At 35.1% G+C, this 21,744-nt stretch overlaps 1 protein-coding gene across 1 annotated transcript in view; it reads left to right on the top strand.

Moving 5' to 3' along the window:
* Positions 1-21,744, top strand: part of LOC141508065 (CUB and sushi domain-containing protein 2) — a 619,633-nt gene that overhangs the window by 209,413 nt on the left and 388,476 nt on the right. The window contains exon 8 of the mRNA XM_074216347.1: positions 15,957-16,078. Within this exon, the coding sequence (XP_074072448.1) occupies positions 15,957-16,078 (122 nt within the window). The remainder of the gene's footprint in view (positions 1-15,956; positions 16,079-21,744) is intronic.

Raw genomic sequence — 21,744 nt, 5'->3', positions numbered from 1 at the left:
TTTTCTTTGCTTAGTATAATTTAAGTTCCTTGCTCGTCATACCATCAATGCTTAGTTCAATACCAGATATATAGTATTTATTTAAATTTTTTTTATCTTTTAAATTTCTTTTATAATGAGGTATGCCAAAATGGATGTAATTTAGTTAGAAGGGAAAACATTTATTATTTGTTAGATAATTTGTGAATTTTGATTTTTAGTGTCCTATATCCCCCCCTTCCCTTTTTCTCCCTATCTTTCCCCCATGATCAGTGGAATAGGACTTCAGAAACTGAAATCCTTAAGCCTGAATTTCAAAGCAGATAGTTAATAGACTTAATTAACTTTGTTATATATGAAAAATATTTCCAAACAACATTTATTTTTCAGCTCAGCAATTTAGATCAGAGGACTTTCTGCACCTTCTTTCTTCTTTCTTCCATCCCATTTCCTCACAAATTTCTATGTAGCCTTTGAAAAAAATATTTCTATGGGGGGGGGGATTATTTTAAATCAACCAGTTAAAAGATACTTTTTTACATTTCTATTACATAAATGAATCACTTGTTTTTTAGGTAGTGTTGAGGTCTGTGTCCTTCCTCACAAATCCAAAACATAACTTGATGGAAACAGTAACTTTTTTCAGAGGAAAAAAGAATATCCACTAGTTACTCTTGGGATTTTCATTTTAAGACTATTTTTGTGCTTGTCGCTGAGATTTTCCTTGAAATATGACTCGTAGTATATGTTGCATGATTTTATGACATGAATTTTTTTGAGACATCATCTTAGGCTAATATGACTCTTTTTTGGATTTGTAATTTCTATTTTCCATAGAGTTTATACATATTATATTATTTTACTCCAGACACTATAAATACCCTACTAGCATCAGAAAATACTATACTCTCATCTGGCCTGATTAGATATCCTAAAAATTATTTTTTGTACCTATATTCAATAGAAAAGATTCATATCCCACCTAGGGCAGACTGAAATGTTGTGAATAGTCAAATAAGGGGTGTAGGAAGGAGAATTCCTGTATAACAGGAGAGAAAGTGAGGTTTATTTAAATCTGGAGCCAGGTAATAAACCAGACCAGATAATTTGTTAGGTTACTTTTGTTTGCTGTGATAAAGTGGTAAAGGAAATTGCAAATTTAGAGGATGATCTAGCTCTTCTGCTTAGTACTACCTGAGTAATTTTTCAAATCATTTAAACATTTTAAAGTTTTTTATTTTAGAGTTTCTTGGAAAATAAGGGTTATCATCCTATAGACAAGCTCAAACCTAATTATTTTGTTGAGGATATGTTGGAAATATCCAGTGAAGAAGCAGTAGATTCTGTACCTGATGTTTTACAGTCAAAGGCACCAAGTTTATTCTGAAAGTTGAGATAAAAGAAGCTTTTATTTATTTTGACATGAGTGATGAGAACTGCTGCTGTGGGGTTGTTTTTCATGTGTGGTTCATGCAGTCAACTATCTCATATGATTCTAACTATTCAAACAGGGCCAGATGAGGTAATCAATCATAGATATAGATATTCTCCGAGGAAAGTTGTCTTCTGTCAGGTTAAGAATCTCTTCCAATTTGCAGAATTCCTTTTGGAATTCCACTTCTTTGTTATAATGTCTTCTTCATGGTTTCAGTTCTCTGGAAATGGGAGTAGTTTGTAGGAGATTTAAATCTTAAAGAGATTGAGCCCTCCTCTGCAGGCTGGTTGAACACAATAACCAAAGGTTGAGCATGGTTAAATCATGAGGATCATTCCAACTGTTTCTGCCTCAATGACTGATTCTGTATGATATGTACAACCTAACTTTGGAGGGAGATTGAACAAACAACCGGGTGGATACGGAAACTTAAGATAGGAGTGACTAATGGGATGATTCCTAAAGGAAATTTGGAATTTCTTGGAAATTAAATCATGAAAAGATATATTTCAGACATGGCAGTGGGAAATGGCTTATTGTTTAGGGGTGACCTAGTACGTTAGTTTGATAATTGTTGTTTATCATTGGATTTCCAAGAAGATCAATGACAATATTGTCATTGTCATAATATTGTCATAATGTCATGACTTGTGCTTCAGCTGTACTTAGGTGAAGTAGAGTTGCACATTCATCAGCCTCAGACCCTCTTCTTGAGTCATTAAAGTTCAACCCAGCCTGAGATGCAGTGGAGGTTGACCTTGTATGTGTGTATGTATATGTATATGTATGTGTATATATATATATATATATATATATATATATATATATATGTTATAAATTATAAATAATCAACAGAGGGTAGGCACTGGAATTAAATGGACCAGGAAAGACTTCCTGTATCACCTGAGATTTTAGCTGGGTCTTGCAGGAAGCCAGGTGGAGATGAAAGGAGAGAATATTGCAGATGATATTGGAGTTTGGAGATGTAGTAGTGTCTTGTGGGAGGAACAGCACAGAGGCCAGTGTCAATTTATGTATAATACATAGTGGAGTATAAAAGATAAGAAGACTGTGTAAATACTAGTTATTATTCTTAATTCCGCTTTAGATTAGCATTGTTCCACACATATATTAGAAACTTAATAAATGCTTGTTTCTCTGTCCCTTTCCTCTTATTTTTATTTAATATTTTATTTTACCAATTATATGTAAAAATAATTATTATTTTTAAGTTTTGTGTACTAAAATTTTTCCTTCTCTTCCCTTCCCCTATCAGAAGGCAAGCAATTTGTTATATATTGCTTTTATTTCTATATTAGTAATGTTGGGGAGAAAACAGATCAAAAAACTAAGAAAAAAAATTAAAAAGTATGCTTCAATCAGCATTCATACTCCACCAGTACTTTCTCAGAAGTTGCATGGCATTTTTTTGCCATTAAGTTTTTCAGAGTTGTCATAAATCATTGTGTTTCTGAGAATAGATAAGTTATTCAGAGTAGATCATCATACAATATTTCTGCCACAGTGTACAATGTCCTCCTCCTATTCATTTCACTTTTCATCAGCTCATGTATTTCAAGGTGGTTGTTTTTTGCTTTTTTAAAAAATGCATCCTGTTTATCATTTCTTACAGTACAATAATAATCAATCACAATCATTTACCACAATTTCTTCAGCTATTCGCCAGTTGATGAGCATGCCTTCAATTCCCAATTCTTTGCCATAACATAAAGAATGGCTAGAAATATTTTGTATATATAGGACCTTTTCCTTTTTTAAAAAAATCTCTTTGTGATACAGCTCTAATATTGGAGTTTCTGGGTCAAAGGGTGTGATAATTCTTTGGAATAGTTCCAAATTATTCTCCAAAATTGTAGCATCAGTTCTATGAAAGTTCATTAGGATCTTGATTATCCCACCACGTCTCCCACATTTGTCATTTTCCTTTGTGTCATATAAGCCAATCTGATAGGTGTGAGATCATACCTCAGAAATGTTTTAATTTTATTTGGGTGGAGCCAAGATGGCAGCATGTAGGCAGCATTTCCCAGGAACTCCTTCCCCCCAAAACTCCAAAAGCTAACAAAGTATGACTCTAGCCAAAATTTAGAGGGGGCAGAACCCACAGAAAGACTGAGTGATACATTTTCCCAGTCCAAGACAATTTAGAAGTTCTGCCAGAAAGGTGTGTTTCACCAGGAACAGGAGTTGGAAAAAGCCCCAGTTGCAGCACAGCCCCAGAAAAGCTTGAAGAGGCAGGAAGAGAATTCTGCAACACCAGAATAAGTGTAGAGTGAGGAAGTACCATTTGCAGGTGCACTGAGAATCTGGAGAAAGCAGCCTGCACCCCCAGAGCAAAGCCCACAGACAGTAAGGGGGTCAAGGAAGACTGCAGAAATTTTGCTGTTCTCCCTTGGGGTAAGATTCTGCTGTTTGCCTACACTCAGATCTAGGTTGCAGTTTGGGCTTCCATACTAACATAGCCAATCAGGACTCCTCCTTACAGCTCCAGGGCAGAGGGAAGTGAAGTGGTCATCTACTAAGACCTTGCAGGAATAAAGGTCCCAGTGGGGTGCCCCCCCCAAATGTAAATTTGTCTTGGGCTGAGGAAATGAGTAAACAACAGAAAAAGAAGAATCTGACCATAGAGAATTACTTTAGTCCCATGGAAGATCAAAACACATACTCAGATGAAAACAAAATCAAAGTATCCATATCCAAAGCCTCCAAGAAAAATAGAAAATGGGCTCAGACTATGGATGAGCTCAAAAAAAGACTTTGAAAACAATTAAGGGAGGTGGAGGAAAAATTGGGAGGAGAAATGAGAGCAATGCAGAAGAATCATGAAAACCAAATCAACAACTTGGTGAAAGAAATACAAAAAATAGTGAAGAAAATAATATGTTAAAAACTAGTTTAGGCCTAATGGAAAAAGCAAAACAAAAGGAAAATGAGAAGAATGCCTTAAAAAGCAGAATTGGATAGCTGGAAAAGGAGATCAAAAAGCTCTCTGAAGAAAATAACTCCTTCAAATGCAGAGTGGAACTAAAGGAAGCTGATGACTTTGCAAGAAATCAGGAAGAAATAAAACTCTTCCAACAAAGTCAAAAATTAGAAGAAAATGTGAAATATCTCATTGGAAAAACAACTGACCTCAAAAACAGATCCAGAAGAAATAATTTAAAATTATTGGGCTATCTGAAAGCCATGATCAGGAAAAGGGCCTAGACTTCATTTGTCAAGAAATAATGCAGCAAAATCGCCCTGAGATCCTAGAAGCAGAGGGTAAAATAGAAATTGAGGGAATTCACTAGTCACCTCCAGAAAGAGATCCCAAAAGAAAAACTTTCAGGAATATTATATCCAAATTCCCAAACTCCCAAATCAAAGAGAAAATTCTAAAAGCTGCCAGAAAGAAAAAAAATTCAACTACCGAGACTCCATAGTCAGTACTACACAGGATCTGGCAACATTTGTATTAAGGGTTTGTAGGGATTGGAATATGATATTCTGGAAGGTAAAAGATCTTGGTTTACAACTGAGAATCAACTACCCAGCAAAACTGAACATCTTCTTTCAGGGACAAAGATGAACTTTCAATGATACAGGGGACTTTCAAACTTTCCTAATGAAACAACCAGAGCTGAACAGAAAGTTTGATCTCCAAGTACAGGACTCTGGTGAACCATAGAGAGGGTGGAAGAGAAGGACTAACTGTGAGGAACTTAATGATATAGAACTGTTTGTATTCCTGCATGGGAAAAAGATATTGATTACTCATATGAACCTTCTCATTTATAAGAGCTGTTAGAAGGAGCATATATAGACAGGACATAGGAAGGAGTGGAATATAATGGTATAATACAGTAAAAATATGGAGTCAATGGGTGATAGAGGAAAGTACTGGGAGGAAGGGAAAGGAGATGAAGAAGAAGCTAAGAAATTTCACATAAGAGTCAAGAAAAAGCTTTATCAATGGAGTGGAAAGGGGGAAGGCAAGGGGGAATGAGTGAGCCTTCATTCTCAGAAATGGCTCAGAGAGGAAATAACATACACACTTAATAAGGTGAGGAAATCTATCTTACCCTAGAGAAAAATGAGAGGAAAGAGATGGGATAAGGGGGAATGAGGGGAAGGAAGGAAGGGGGAATAGGTGATAGAAGAGAGGGGAAAATCAAGGGAGAGGGTACTCAGATACAACACACTTTTGAACAGGGCCATGATGAAAGGAGAGAGAGAATAGAATAAATGAGAGTGGGGAGAAATAGAGTGGAGGTACAGCTAATAAAAGCAACTATAGCAACTATGGGAACATTATTGAAGCAACTTCTCTGGTGGACTTATGATAAAGCAAGCAGCTCACCCCAGAGACAGAACCATTGAAATCTGAACACAGACTGAAGTACATTTTTTTCTTTCTCTGTCTGTCACTATTCTTGAGGTTTCTCATTTTCTTGGGGGGGGGGGTTATGCTTACTCTTATAACACATTCAATTTCGATCAGTGTATAGCATGGAAACAATGTAAAGACTATCGGACTGCCTTCTATGGGCAGGGGAGGTAAGGGGGGGGAGAAAATTGTCAAAACCTTACAAAAATGATAGGTAGAAACTACTACTGTATATAATTGGAAAACAAATAAAATGTTAATAAAAAAGAAATGTTTTAATTTGCATTTCTCTAATCAATAGATATTTAGAGTATTTTTATTTATAGATTTTTTCATAGATAGCCTTAATTACTTCTTCTGAAACCACCTGTTCATTATTCTTTGACTATTTTTCAATTGGGAAAAAGATCTTATTTTATAAATTTGACACAATTCTCAAAATATTTGAGAAATAAGAGAAAACTTGCTGTATTTTTTCAGTTATGATTAATGTGCTTTTCTCTCCCCATCCTTTTCCCCCAGATCTCTCTCTCTCTGTCTTGCTCTCTCTCTTTCTGAGTTTGCTTGTATTTTTTCAGCCTATTTCTTGACTTTTATTTTGATGTTGATGTTAAAGTTGACCTCTGTTCTTGGGGTTGAGAGTGCAGTATCCTGGGCTTCAGATATTTTGTGCAACTGTTTTCAGTCTGAAATTTTCAGTTCTTCCAGGGTTCTATGATCAAAGAAGAGGTGTGTTACTATTCTCATAGGTATTCTCTTTTGAGTGATCACAAGATCTTTTTTTCCATCCTGGGACTGTGATCAGGAACAGCCCCTCAGCAACTGCAAACTCTGGTATGCTAATACTCCTCCTTCTTATCATGGCACTGTGACCAAGGACTGCATTCCAGATCCTTGTATGGACAGTGCCACAGAGCCCTGCACTCAGGGTCAGTAAAGGAACCCCTATAATCTTTTCTGACCAGTTGTCTGACCCCCTTGTTATGTGTGAGCTAAAAGCTTTAGAAGTAGCAGATGCTATGACTGATTCAGTCAATTTCAAAGCTTATTGTTGATTTACTGAGATGACCTGCAATAGAATATAGTGTCCTCTCACCCCAGTGACACAGAAATTTCCTCTAGAACTTTTAAATATTGATGGGCTGGAAAATTGTTTCACCTTATCCTTTTTGTGGGTCTGCTGTGCCAGAATCCCTGCCTTTTCTCTGCCATCTTGTCTCTGCACCTCCTCTCTTTCTATTTAACAGCATCCCAATTGGTCCCTTTTTGCATTTTCTCCTGTGATCAATCTCCCCTTCCCACAAAATTTTCAAATTAATATACCCTGGCCTATTTTATTACATTTCTCTAAAATCTTCAATGTCTAACTAGTCTATCCCTCATCTACCTTTTTGGACTTCTTTAGTATTAAAAGAGCAGCCCTCTTTCATATACTATATAGGGTTTTATAGAAGGCACTATTAAAGCTCCAAGATTTTGGAATACCTGTAGCCAAATTTGCCTACTAGCTGTTTTTCTTGTCTCCATAATTTGTTAAAATTGTAAATGCTAACTAAATTACAAGTCTGGAACAAAGGACATTATTTGTTGAATGAAATATTACATTCAGAATATTTTTGTAGATTGTTCCCCTTGAACTTAAGAGTGATAGCCTAAAAAATGTGAATGTTTACCTGGAAGACCTTGGAAAGTGCTGTAAGAAAATGTGATTAAAAACAAAGTAGAATGAAAAGAAAGGGCAGTGAGGTGGCTCAATGGATAGAGTGCTTGACTTAGAGTCAGGAAACTCATCTTCTTGAGTTCAAATTTCAAGTTTCCCTTGGACTTGTAAAATAGGGAGGTAATGCATTCCATGCATAAGATGCACTGCCTCCTTATTTAGTGTCTCTTAGAATCCTGAAATTCCTTAAAGGTTCAACTCAGATATATCCATCTACTAATATAAGACCTTTCCTGATTTCTCACTCTATCCAAGATATTGGGCTCTCTTTCCCCCAAAATTATCTTCTGTTTACTTAAATGTATACATGTGATATCATAAAAAAAATTCCTCAAGGCAAGAACTCTTTCATTTTTGTGCTTTGTATCCCTTTATAGAGAGGTAATATGGCACTCTGACATCACTCAGAAGATCTGGTTCTGGCTCTGAAGCATATTAGTGGTGTGTGGCTGTAGGTCAGCCATTTAACCATTTAGTGACCCAGAGAACTCTAAGACTTTAAAATGCAGAAAAATTGATCTTCATTAATAGAAGGAATTTCCTTATTAAGAGCTCCCAATAGAAGCAATTAGGTGGCACAGCAGATAAAGCCTTGGGTCTGGAGTTAGGAACAGCTGAGTCCAAATCCTGCCTCAGACATATTAACTATGTGACCCTCAGCAAGTCACTTAGATTTTGTCTGCTTCAATTTCTTCATTTGAAGAAATAATACTACTTCCAGGGATTCTGTGAAGATCAGATTAAACAACATCTGTAAAATGTTTAACATAGGACCTAGAAAATGTTCTTTTCCTTCCTTCCAATGCTAATTTAATTACAAGTCTGGAACAAAGGAACTTATTTGTTGAATGGAATAGAATGAAATATTATATCCAGAATATTTCTGTAGAGTATGCCCCTTGGACTTATGAGTGATGACCTAAAAAAAAAGTGATTGTCTACCTGGAAGACCTTGGAGAGTAGAATGAAAAGAAAGGGCAGTGAGGTGGCTCAATGGATAGAGTGCTTGTCTTAGAGTCAGGAAAACTCATCTTCTTGAGTTCAAATTTAGCCTCACACATTTACTAGCTATGTGATGCTAGGTAAGTCACTGTTTACCTCAGTTATTGATCTGTAAAATGTACTGGAGAAGGAAAGAGTAAACCATTCCAATATCTTTCCCTAAATGGGTTCATGGAAGGGCAGGACTGAAAGGACTGAACAATAAAAGGATGATAAGCTAGCCTGAGGAGATAGAAAATTTACTTCATGAATTGCTGACCTCACAATTTTTGTTGAGTGGTTTAGTACAGGGGAAATAAGTGAGTCAGGAAGGTCTTTTGTTTGTGTTGATTAGTGATTTCTCTTTTTTAAAAAAAAGTCACAATCCAAATAATCCACTCTAACAAATGCCATTGTATGGGAATATTTTATTGAATGTCAGGTCTCTAATAAATAATGGAATAATACTTTCTTTTTCTACAAACTCTTATACATATCTGCTATTATAACCAGTGGTACAGCTGTTTCATTGTATTGTCCTCCTAGATTTCTTTCAAAAGAAAAACAGCCTTTATAACTTTGATTCAATATATAATCTTTATTCAATAATTTCTCCTGATAGGGGTTTTGAGCATGAAAAATATAGTTGGCCCCATTTATCTTCTGTTATGGTTCATTAATTTCTTTGTTCAATATTTTCTTTAAAAGAAAACAAAAAAAACTTCATTAATTTACCCAAGAGGGAATCTTCTGACCTATTCCCCCCAAAATGAATGTTAAATATGTCTTTAGTAAGGAGAATTCCATCCTCGATTTCCAAAAAGGTTAGCTCTAGTCCTTCCATCAGGTAGCTAAGTTGTCTTGGATAAATGACTGAACTTCTTTGATTCTACTCAGTCCAACTGAGTCCTACTCAGACTTATTAAGAAGTGTCCATGTAGCTATCAATTACTTTATGGATTGTCTACAAATTCTTTTTTAAAGCTCATATTCTCCTTGCAATTTAGTACTATTCTTTAATTTTTTATGTGCAGAAAATTGTCATAATTTGAAATGCTTTAATCTTTCCTTAGTTTTTGTTTCTGTACCTTTCTTCCCCCTCCATTGCTCCCTTCATCTTAGAATTTTTCTACTTCACTCTTCTGGTGAACTTGCACCCTCCTATGTTTGTTATCTTAAGGATTTCAGGCCTTACTATTTGGGTTGCTGTTCCCATTGATTCCTGGGGGTGGGGTGGGGAAGTGTATTTAGACCATGACTTCCACCAGAACTGCCTGCACAGTCTTATCTGTTAATCACAAATTAATCCTTCTTACTGGTAGGTCCAGTTGTTTGTTGGTTTGTTGCTTTTTTTTAATATTTTTTTGGCAAGGCAATGGGGTTAAGTGACTTGCCCAAGGTCACACAGCTAGGTAATTATTAAGTGTCTGAGGGCTGGATTTTAGGTCCTCTTGACTCCAGGGCTGGTGTCTATCTACTGCACCAGCTAACTGCCACAGCTTTCTTCATTCTGGTAAGAATGAAGCTTTTGTTTTATTTTACATTGTTTCATTTTTTATTTGTTCATTTAATTAATTAATTCTTCATTTATTTCTTTCATTTCTCTTTAATTTTTAAAAAAATTGTAATTTCTATTGATTTAGCTTCTTTTAGGCCATCATAAAGATAAAAAGCAGCCCATTGAAGGCATATTTTTTCCTCTGTCAGTTAAGAAGGGTTAAACTTGAAGTTCATTTTCACTTCCAAATTTATGATGTTAATAAAGAAAGTTTTCCACTACCTAGGTCAGTTGGGTGTACCTCTCAGAAAGACAAAGCTATACATAAATGGGATGTGATGGCCATTATTAGACCTGTTAGCAAACTGATAATAAAGGAGATGTTTTTCCTCAAATTAACACTCATAGTGAGTCTTATTTGCATATTTCTCTGGTTTATGGAATGATTAGATGGGAAAAGGCCCACATTTAGAATCAGAAGAAGAGATTTCAACTTCCTCTTGACATTTGTTATCTTTCCAACCACTATCAAATTATTTTAATTCAAGAAAGACCTCAATTCCTAAAACTTTAAAACAGGTACAACAATATTTGGGTAGAAATACAAATAATAGTAGATGTCCTACAACCAGCGAGTTAAACAGACTTAATCTAGTGCCTATTATTAGATGAAAGGGGGCTATCACAGAGAAAGGAATATTTATGAGTCATAATTGTAGAATAAACTCATAGCATAATCTGAATGTTGTGGAGCTGACTATACCACCAAACTAGCACTTGTTTTCTAGGAGGGCATTCTTGGACTCACAGGACTGAATATTCAACTAATATGCAACAAAAGAAATTAGCATGTTACTACCAAAAATGTTGCCACAACATGATTCTTTGCATGAAGCAAACTGTTACGTTTTTGTAACACCTCCTTTCTTCCTTCTTATCATTTTCATAACCTTTGTGTATACCATCCCTGTATTTATCTTTTGATTCCAAATTGAATCCTCTCTAGCCTTCTGTTTCTATTTACCACCTATCTTTTTTATTTTTCATTTTGAATCTGATTGCCAGTTACTCTTTCTGATTCTTTAAATGAAAACTTGAACATAAACAACACTAGCCTAGTTTATATTAATTCTATTTTTTTCAAATTACTTGCTAATCTCCACTTAACCACCTAAGCAAGCAATAGATATGAATACTATCATATTCTTTATTAAGTGTTGAGTAAATTTGAGAAAGGATGAAATAAGAAATTGGGTGCCAGCCAAAAGGGTATTGTTTCATAATATATATGCCTGATGGGAGACAATAAAAAGTAGTTTTCAAGATCCTGAAAAAAATCCTGATAAGAATAAGCTGGCAATCAATAGATTGGCAAAGAGTTAAAACCCAGGATCCCAGAAATATATACAGATGGTATAAGTGTTTGTGTAGTAAAACTACCTCTGTGTATAGGAAACAACATTAACAATAAGAGGTTATGTACCTACAAAATCCCTAGAATCTGTAAATATTTAATGAAGAGATCAGAACATCTGGTGTCCTCTGGGCTTCTGCCCTTTCCTGTGTGACTCTTTGAAACCTTCTGTAAACTTGACTATGTCAGGGAGCAATTTCATTTAGTTAAACCCATACCTGAACAGGTACTTCTCTTTATAGTATCTTTAACAAGTGGTCAACCCAAGGAAGTTAGGCTTTTCTTAGTACTGATATACTTTCCCTCCTCACCTCTTCCTCTTTCCATGGCATCCTCCAAATCTCAGCTCAGATCCTAACATATAGGACACTTTTTCCAGTCCTTCCAAGAAACTAGTGCTTTCTCTTTTGAGATTACTTCCCTTCTTCTCTGTGTATATCTGATAGTTATCTAGTTATTGACATATTGTTCCATTATTAGAATGTGACCTCCTTGAGGGCAGGGAGTGTTGGCACTTTAGTACAGACCTAGCACATAGTAAGTACCTAATAAATGGTTTTTGATTAATTAATTGATGATGTTCATATTGATACTTTTTGTCCTTCATTCTCAAAGAAGACCATGAGGTGATGCTATGACAAGCAAGTGAATTGGATTTGAGTGAGAAGGTGCTATACTAAGTCACCAGCCTCACTTTCTCCTTCAGAGTCATCTGGGTCCATTGACCATATATAGATCAGGATTACTGGAGATAGCCTTGAAGTGGGGGGTAATCAGGATTAAGTGACTTGTCCAAGGTCACACAGCCAGTAAGTATCAAATATCTGAGGCCAGATTTGAACTTAGGTCCTTCTGACTCCAGAACTGGCTTTCTATTCACTGTACCTTCTAGCATTAATTACTTACATAATTATTAGTTGATGGATAGATTTTAGAGTTATATAAATAAATTGACTAAAAGGTCTATACTCTTTGGTCTAGAGATGGCTTTGGCAAGTTTATACCTCTATGATATAAATTCCAAAATATTTATTAACAGAGCAAATGGTAACAAAGAACTAGAAATAAGATAGACACCCATTGATGGGGGTAATGACCAGAAAAAGTATGATGCTAACATATGCCACTAACTAGGCTCTCTGGTCCAATTTTCCCAATTTTATCATGATATAAGAACTATGGGGCAGTGAGGTAGGGTAACCTAGAGAATGCTAGATGTTTGAGACCAAAAGACTTGAGTTTAAATCCTCCTTAAGAAACTTAATACCTCTCTGACCTTAGGCAAGCCATTTAATCCCCTTTGCTTTGGTTTATTTATATGTGAAATGAGGGATTTGAACTTAATGGCTTCTCTTAAAAATATCTTTGAAAATCAATAAAAATAATAAATATGATGAATGTGGAGAAATGTAGAAAGACTCATATTAACTGATGCAAAAAATGTGAAGTTAGCATATTCAGAAAAGAATATATACAACTGCAATGATTGAAATGGGAATAGTTACATGTAAAAAAATTGAAACAATGTGAATTATTATGATCAATCTTAATCCTAAAGACAAATTCTGATAAGACACTTCCCTTCCTCCTTTACCATAATTAATGGAGGTCCACAGAGGTGGACAATTTGTTTAAATGTGAATTAGGAAAGGATCATTTGATGAGAGGCATTGGTCAATGAATCTGAGAAAAAATGTAAAAAAAATCTCAATAAAAATCCATAGAAAAAATAAACTAAAGGGATAAAGCTTTTTTCACTGGAATTATAAATATCAGCTCAGAGGGAGTAGATCTTTGAGGCCTTGCTGGAAACTATGGTATTTTCCCCATATAAACAATCTCCTACTTTTTGCTCACATATAAGGCTGACTCCATCCCATACAGTGTTTGATACCAGGATTTCCCAGGTGCTTTGGAGTGTATAAAGTGACAAGATAGCAGAAGTGTTACTTTGGTCACTGATTTATGTAGCCATAAAGTTCCTGCAAACCACAAGTTCTGTATGTAGTTTGAGTGTTGATCATCTATAAAGAATGAAGATCTTGGTATTTTATACCTCTAGTTATGCTTCAAAAGAATACCTCCATTTTTGAAGCTATGTTAATGTATTTATAAGAATCAGAATAAGACTAATTGTATTTTTAAAAGGCTTGGCTTCTCTTCAGTTTTTGAACATCGTTGAAGAGATGAGCCTTGGAGATTTAAAGCACTAGGGAAACTTGTGTCATATCAACAAGCATTTATGAAATGCCTAATACATGCATTAATACCATGCTACATTCTAGTTGTATTGACCAGAACTGTGCCCTGTACAATCTGTGGTGTTCAGTCTGCTTTCTAGTGTTAGCCTCTATGTTCTTCCAGGTCAACTCCTTGGCTTTTGGATCAGGGCTTTAATGTGCCTGAGGTCTTTACTTGTTCATTTATATCAGTATGGGACTGGAGAAATACCAAGAGGATTTCTGAATTGCTTTGTTTCTTGGGGTTTCTTAGCAATATAGTAGAAAGTGTTCAATATGGAGTCCGTGTTCTGGTCCAAGTAGTTACTATATGTTAGACCATAGGCAAGTCATCTAATTTCTCTGAGGCTTTTTGTTTTTATCTGAAAAGAAGAGGTTTGGACTAAATTGCTTCAAAGTTCCCCTTTCCCCTTAAGTCCTATGATAATCTGAAAACAAACTATGATCTATGATGAGAATTGACTGTTGCTTAGTTTATGGAATTATGAGTGAAAGTATGTTTCTAATATGGTTGTAGTACCATTGAAGACTCAAACTTACTTTAGATTAAGATTTTAGAAAACATTGAATCTATCTGAAAAAATATAAAGTTTTATTGATACTTAAAAAATCACCTTCCCTTCCCAATAACACCCCTCAATCATTATCAAGTACCACCTATCTGTTTAGTGGTAGAGAAATGCTTCATCTTTCTTTAAAAATTATGATTATTCATTTCTTAAATTAGAGTTCAAAATTTTTTCTTTTATATTGTAAACATTATGTAAGTTGATTTTGTTCTGAATCAGTTCATATAAGTTTCTTTAAGTTTCTTATGCTACATTAATATTTCATTACATTTATAAATATGATTTGTTCTTCAATTTCCCAGTCAGCAGTGACTATTTCCTTTCCAGGTTTTTTAGAAAGACAAAAAGGTTTATTTTAAGTATTTCTATCTTAATCATGTAAGATCTTTATCTCTGTCTTGGAATTATTTTATTATTTTCTGTTTTTTAACATTTAATTTTAAAATGTTTTCAGGAATGGACCAATTCACAGCTCTTCTATCAGTGCATGAATGTATCTACTTTCCAAAGCCTGCCAACATTTGATATTTTCATCTTTGCTAATCTAAGAGGTGTTAAATGAAACCTCAGTTTTTTAAATTTGCATTCTTTTTAGTGGTTTAGAGTATCCATCCAATCATTATTCCTTCAGATTGTTTATTATTCAGATTTCTTCTTTTGAACTTTCTTTTCATATCTTTGACCACTTAGCTAGTGGAGAATGGAACTGTTAGATATTTGTATCAATGTTGTAGATATCTTGAACATCAAGAAAACAAAATCATGTGAGTATGAAGGAGCAGAATGTGACTTTAGTGATAAATATGTAGTAGTATTTTTGGTTACACTGCGCACCGCTCCTGATGATCACTTGCACAAAGAGGAGTGTGTCACTGGGGCCTTTGACAATATTTATCACAAGGCACCTTGTGATAAGGAAGGGAGAAAAGGGAAAGGAAACAAACAATTTTTCCTGTTGGATTAACAGGGACTCAAGTATCTGGGATTCTTATTGTAACATCTCTTGAAAATTACTCCAAGATCAAATATTCTTGTTCTGTTGGCAAATAAATATATCATGTCGGAGGTGCGCTGGGGAGTGGATCAGGGAAGTGAATATCTGAAGTCCTTTGGAGAGTTTGAATGCTTCATGACTTGCATTCTAAGACTGGAGTAGAGACTATGACCATTTGGTCACTTTATGTGGCTCTTTCCTCTCTTCCTTTCTCTGATCCAGATGGAAGGAATAGTTACACTATTTTTTTTCTAATGCATTTGGGGGTCCTTAAAAATGTGTTTCCTCCTTTCCCAACTATTTTGGTGTGATTTGAGTTAGGGTCAGTTGCACCAACTGATGAATAATTCTGAATAGCCTTGAAGAAAAAAGAAGGCCCTCAAAAAAAAAGGGAGGGGTTTCTATGGAAGGTTGGGGATGAGGTCTAAGAGTGTGAGGACAATTATTTCATCATAAGTAGAAGATTTAGGGTTTAATTATAGTTTATTAGTTTCTGGGTTTTCAAATTTTGTTTTTTTTTCAGTAGCAGGTAGAACAGCTGCCAATTCAATTTCTTTGTCCTCATCTCCCATGGATCATAGACTACTATGCCAATAAGATAAATCTATCCTATCTGAGGAAAGAGACAAGAAAGATTGTAGTGAGATTGTAGCTGTGTAATGGGTCTCTTCTGGGCAAGGGGGACTGGGCTGTGGCTTACACTAACCTATGACTCTCTTTTGTTTCCTCTCTATAGCTCGAATGTGTGATGCTCACCTCCGTGGCCCTTCAGGCATCATCACATCCCCTAACTTCCCCATTCAGTATGACAATAATGCTCACTGTGTGTGGGTTATTACAGCGATCAACCCTGCCAAGGTAAGGCCCTTTTACTTCTCAAATCAGGTGGCCTTACAGATAATAGGGAGCTTCCTGTGAGCAGGGTGATCACGTTTTAGATCTAATTATGAGGATTTTATGAGGGCTAGATAATAGAGATAGGCTGTATAATCTTCTTTGAAGGGCTTAATGATAATTAAAAAAGGGAAAATATTAGCAATTCAGTATAGTTTAGGTGTGATTATGTTCAGAAACAAGAGGATGAATGATATAGAACCTCTGAGGAATTGGTAATTTCCAGAATGAATATTGTTTTCCTGAATTCTCCCCCCCCCCCCCAAGAACACTTATCATTCATTTGGGATGATATGAACAATTCTTCTCTATAGCCAGTGGAAAAGTGGAATTCAACTCTAGCTGGATTAAATATAAATTGAGGGAAATATTTTACAAATTGCAAGGGTATTAACTTTTCCTAGGAGTTTTTAAATAAATTGATAGGTGTTAGCTATGTAATCTGGAAGCAAGGGGCTGACTAAGTCTCTTCTTGAGGGAATTTTGTGAGAAACCAGTTAAGTAGGGTTAGGTGTGTGTTTAACTTATTTTTCTACTAGGTAAATTGGCTGTGATTTTCTGTCTACATTTACCAAGGAGGGTGACCACAGCAGGCCTTGCAGTAAACAAAATGGGCCATATTCCCCAGGTCAAAAATTTTTAATCATGAGGCAGTAAGTAATTGTTTCAGACTTTCACACTGATCATGAAGTACCACAAAACTTAGCCATATATCTTATTATTTATTAATGGTTTTTGGTGAGGGTTCAGCCCCAAAGTAAAATGGCCAATGAGAGGATTTAATTCTTTCTTGAATGACACAGGGACTCGGGTCCCAGGGAAGTAATTTTGGACAGATATTGGAAAAGAGGTTTTCCTAGCTTGCACATACATATGGTTATAAAATATTATGAGATATTTAGTAGCTTAGACATTTGACAACCTGTGGTTATAATAAATTTATTCCCTTCCCATACATTTCCTGAATGGTTTTGGGAGATGAGGAAAGGGTATTTACTATTAATCCAGGTATTTTGGAGGTAGAGCTTAGGGAGGGTTCCTGTGCCTAGAAAGAAAAGACTGAGTATGATTTCCATTGTTTTTTTTGCTTTTTTCTTTGTTTTGTTTGTTTTTTTGGTCAGATTTCTTGTCATGATTGTGGAGTGAGCTAGAATTCAAGTCAAGTGAACTATTACTGATGGTTTTCTGAGTGTTTAGCTTTGTATTGTGAAGGAGCCCAGAGGTCCTTGCCATCAGGGAATTGTCACTTCAAAACCAAATAGTTTTTAAAGGGATTTGAATACCTAGAAGTATTCTTTGAATGGCATAAACTCTAAGGGCTATAATAATCTAGTGGAGGCAAGGCAGCTAGATCTATACTGTGCTGGGCATGGAGTTAGGAAAACTTGTTCTCAAATTGGCATCAGACACCTACTAGCTACGTGAACCTGGGCAAGTCACTTAACTTCTGTTTGTCTTGATTCACCAAAGAAAGAAATGGAAAACCACTCCACTATCTTTTCCAAGAAAATCTTATGGAAAGTGTGGTCCCTGGGGTCACAATGAGTCAGACATAAATAAACAATCATAACAATAATAGCAATATAAAAGCAAAAAAGCACTGAAATTAGAGGTAGTTTGAGCCCTAGTTTTACTGTTTCACTGGCTTTGTGACCCTAGTCAAGTGGTCTAGCCTCTGAGTTTCATTGTCCTCATTTGTAAAGTGTGGATAATAACATATGTACTAGTAACCTCTAGTAAAGTTTGTGATATTCAGATGAGGTGATGCATGTGTGTGTGTATACATATATACATAAATATATATGTGCACGCATATATACATATGCATATATACACATATATTTTGCACACATAAATTTCATAACTGTAAATTTATGATCTAATCATTCAACAGGCAGCTGGTAATAGTGTTTAGAGGGCTGATCTTGGAGTTAGGGAACCCTAGATATCTGTTCTCATTTGGACACAGCCTGGCTGTGAGACCCTGGGCAGGTCATTGATCTCTCAATGCTCTGGCCAGCTCTCTAAGACTCTTAAATTATAGAATATTTGCTCTTCTGTACCAGAAAAAGAAGTTTCCATACTGGAAAACTGCATCTGGTTAATTCTTTACACTTATATAAATTAGAAATTGGGATCCCTTCTCTCAAAACAAAAAAAGAAATAAAAATTCTCATTAGCTGAAGCAATTGGTTCTTGAAGATAGATTAAACTTTATTTTGGAGTTTTATGGCATTTTCAGAGATTGAAACTGTTCCTTATGCCAATTTATATCCTTTTAGCACCACTCTGCTCTTGTTTATACTATATGACTGTCATCATGAAGCATCCACTCTCAGAAGAATCAAGATAACAGATTCCCAAAGGGCAATGGAGCTATATATATATATGGTGGTTATAAGTAGGCTACTTCACAAAATGACATTTGAAGAATATGATTGTCTAGACAAGAAAATGGCCCAGATATCAAAGAAACCTGGAGGGGCAGTCTGAGAGTAGCACTGGTACCCAAAAAACAGACCCAGAAATAGGTTTCCAGGGCTTGTATTGAAATCTTTGGATGATTCATAGAAGGATTTGGATGAGAACTGCACTGGATGATAAAATCCACATATTCAGTGTTATGACTGACCACTCTTAATTCATTTCCCTATTGTCTTTATTTCCAACTTATCCTCTACATAGTTTGTACATAACTTTTTTGCCTGTTATTTCCCTCTTTTTGTTTGTGACCTCCTTGAGGGCAGTGATGTTTACCACTTTTTGTATCCCCCCAACCCTTAGCACAGTGGTTAGCACACAGTAGGTAATATTATATATATATATATATATATATATATATATATATATATATTTATTCCTTTTCCTTCCCTTCTTAGTGCAGTTTTAAGCTATTAAAACTTGATTAAGAATTTTAGGACATCATGAATTTTAATGGGAAAAGCATAAAGGGGAGCTGACAAGGGGAAAGGAAGGAGGAAGTATTAGATACTGTATTTGCATTATGATTTATTGCTATCTGTGAATAAGGTGATAATAAAGATATGATGGTAATATACATAGGAGAATCCAGAACTAATTGACAGGGCCCACAGCATGCTGACTGATGTATTCCTGTCACCCTGGAGGGATGTATTTATTGTACTGTTGGCCTTTGGTCATAACTGTGTGTGTGTGTGTGTGTGTGTGTGTGTGTGTGTGTGTGTGTGTGTGTGTAACATTTTCTCAATGATTTATATGAAGACAGTACATGCTTATCAAATCTGAACAAGATGCAAAGCTAAGAGTGACAATTAATAGAATGGAATAGAAATGAACACAAACTTCACCTCCTGAATAATGAAATAGCTCTAGTAAAATTCTATTGAATAGGGGTAAATATAGTGCTGAATTTGGGGTAAAGATAAATACTGGTTCATATGAAAGATTTTTAGACTTTGCTGAGAATGTCAGTGACTGAAATATTAATCTGAGTCAGTCATGTGATTTGAGATGAACTTTTATGCTGCATTAATAGAAAGAGTCTTATGCTATCCATAATAAGGAGATTTTTATTTCTGTTATATTCAATCTTTTTTTAAAGAGCATAATGAGAGTATGTTGCTTTATTCTTGTCCCATATTTTTGGAGAGTCATTTACAAACTGGATTATATCCAGAAGAGGGCCACCAAGATGGTGCAGGAATATATAACCATAGAAACAAAAGTTCTGTGGAAGAAATTATGACTGTTTATGTAAGATAAAAATTAGAAAGAATATGATCAATGTCTTCAAATATTTGCATAGAAGTCAGATATAAGAGTTATTAGATTTATTCTACCTGATCTACATGTTCTACAAGATTGAAGACTCATGGAAAAGTTCCTACCTTTGTATGGAAACTGTTCTCTTAAAGGTCACTCATACTTGCTAATCACTAAGTGTTTCTTCATATGTAAAAGAGAGGTTGGACCGTATGACTTTTGAGGCTCCTTTTTAGGTCTGATTCTATGATTTTAAATCGATCGGCCAATTTAAAATTTATCATTCTCCTTTCTATCTCTGCAGTGTTTGGTACTGTTAATCACTTCTCCTTATTAAATATTCTCTTCTTTCTTGGCTTCATTGACAATATATTACTGGTTTTGTTTTGTTTTTCCTATATATCTAATCATTTCTCTTTTTCTAATCCAGTTCTCAACATTTTAAGGTAGGTGTTCCCTGAGGTTCTTTTCTTTATCTTCTTTAACTCTATTATTGACTTACTTGACAATTCAGTTACTCCTATAACTTTGGCCATACAGATAACTCCTAAATCTTAATCTCCAGCACCAACCTCCTCCCATCTTAAGACTCAAATATCTCACCATGCATAGTATATCTCTACTTGAACATCCCATTAGCTTTTCAAAATGAACATGTCCAGAATTAAACTTTGACTGCCATACTCTTTTAATTCTAATTCAGGAATATTTTTCAAATCCTTCTCTTTTTCTTTTTTACTTATAAGACAGCTGCTACCTATCTTAGTTCACATCCTTATTACCTCCTAGGTGATTGTGATAGACTAATAACTGACCTTGATGCCTTTTCACTCTTAATATCCTTTTCAGTCTGTCTTTTTCACCTCTGATTGAAAAGTATTCCTAATATAAGATTATGATCATTTCATTCCCCTGTTCAGTGAATTTTGTGGGTTTCATTTTTCTTTTTCCTTTCTGCTTTCCCTATTTTCTTTTTCTTTATCCACTCATCTCTTCCCTCCTTCCTTTCTTTTTTCTTCTTTTTTTTTTTTGAAAGACAGGTTTTCCTTATCTTGCCCAGGCCTGATGTGTCCTCATGGTCATAATCTTACTTCTATTAGCATAAAAGTTTTTACCTGCCCTGTTTCTGACCTGGTCCAGTTCACCTCTCTTTAGGCAAACTAAAGAGGTTCACTATGTTAATATTGAATTTAGTTGTGTGCATTTGATTGGTGAAGCTCATTGACAGAAGTCCTAAGCTCAAGAGATCTGACAGCATCTGCTTGGTAGATAATTGGGATCATAGCTATATGGCACCATTCCTGGTGACTTAATTTTTAAGCAATTTAAAATTAAAAGATTTTTTTTGTTTCTAATCAGATTTGAATTTTTATTTCTTATTTTTGCTTTTTTGAGCCCTATTGGGTAGAACTAGACAGAATAGATAAGTGACAGAGAATTATATTTTTCCTGGAATTAAAGGAAAAATTGTTGTCATCATCATTATCATCAATAGGTCTTTTATAGTACTTTAAGGGTTGTAAAATGCTTTACAAACATCTTAACAATAACTTGAGAGATAGGTGCTATTGTGTTTTCAGATAAAATGAACCAGACAAAGGTTAAGCGAATTGCCCAAGGAGACACAGAAAGTTTCTGAGGCCAGAAGTCAAATTTTCTTGATTTTAGGTCCAGTGCTCCATCCATAATGTCATTTCTTAACAATTAGAATGATCATAACTTAAATATGAAAGTCATATCACAGAATAATTGGAGAAAAGGGAAGGAAATATCTTTCACAACTATGTCTAGGAAGGAAATTTCTTAACTAACTAAAGGATACAGGTGATCATAAAAGATAAAATGGGCAACACCAAAAGAAGATAACACTTAAAAGCTTTTGTTGA

This window comes from Macrotis lagotis, chromosome 1 (genome assembly GCF_037893015.1).
Source record: "Macrotis lagotis isolate mMagLag1 chromosome 1, bilby.v1.9.chrom.fasta, whole genome shotgun sequence".
Classification (NCBI taxonomy): domain Eukaryota; kingdom Metazoa; phylum Chordata; class Mammalia; order Peramelemorphia; family Peramelidae; genus Macrotis; species Macrotis lagotis.
Note: the sequence above shows the minus strand (reverse complement) of the source record. Positions and strands in the feature narration are given on the sequence as shown.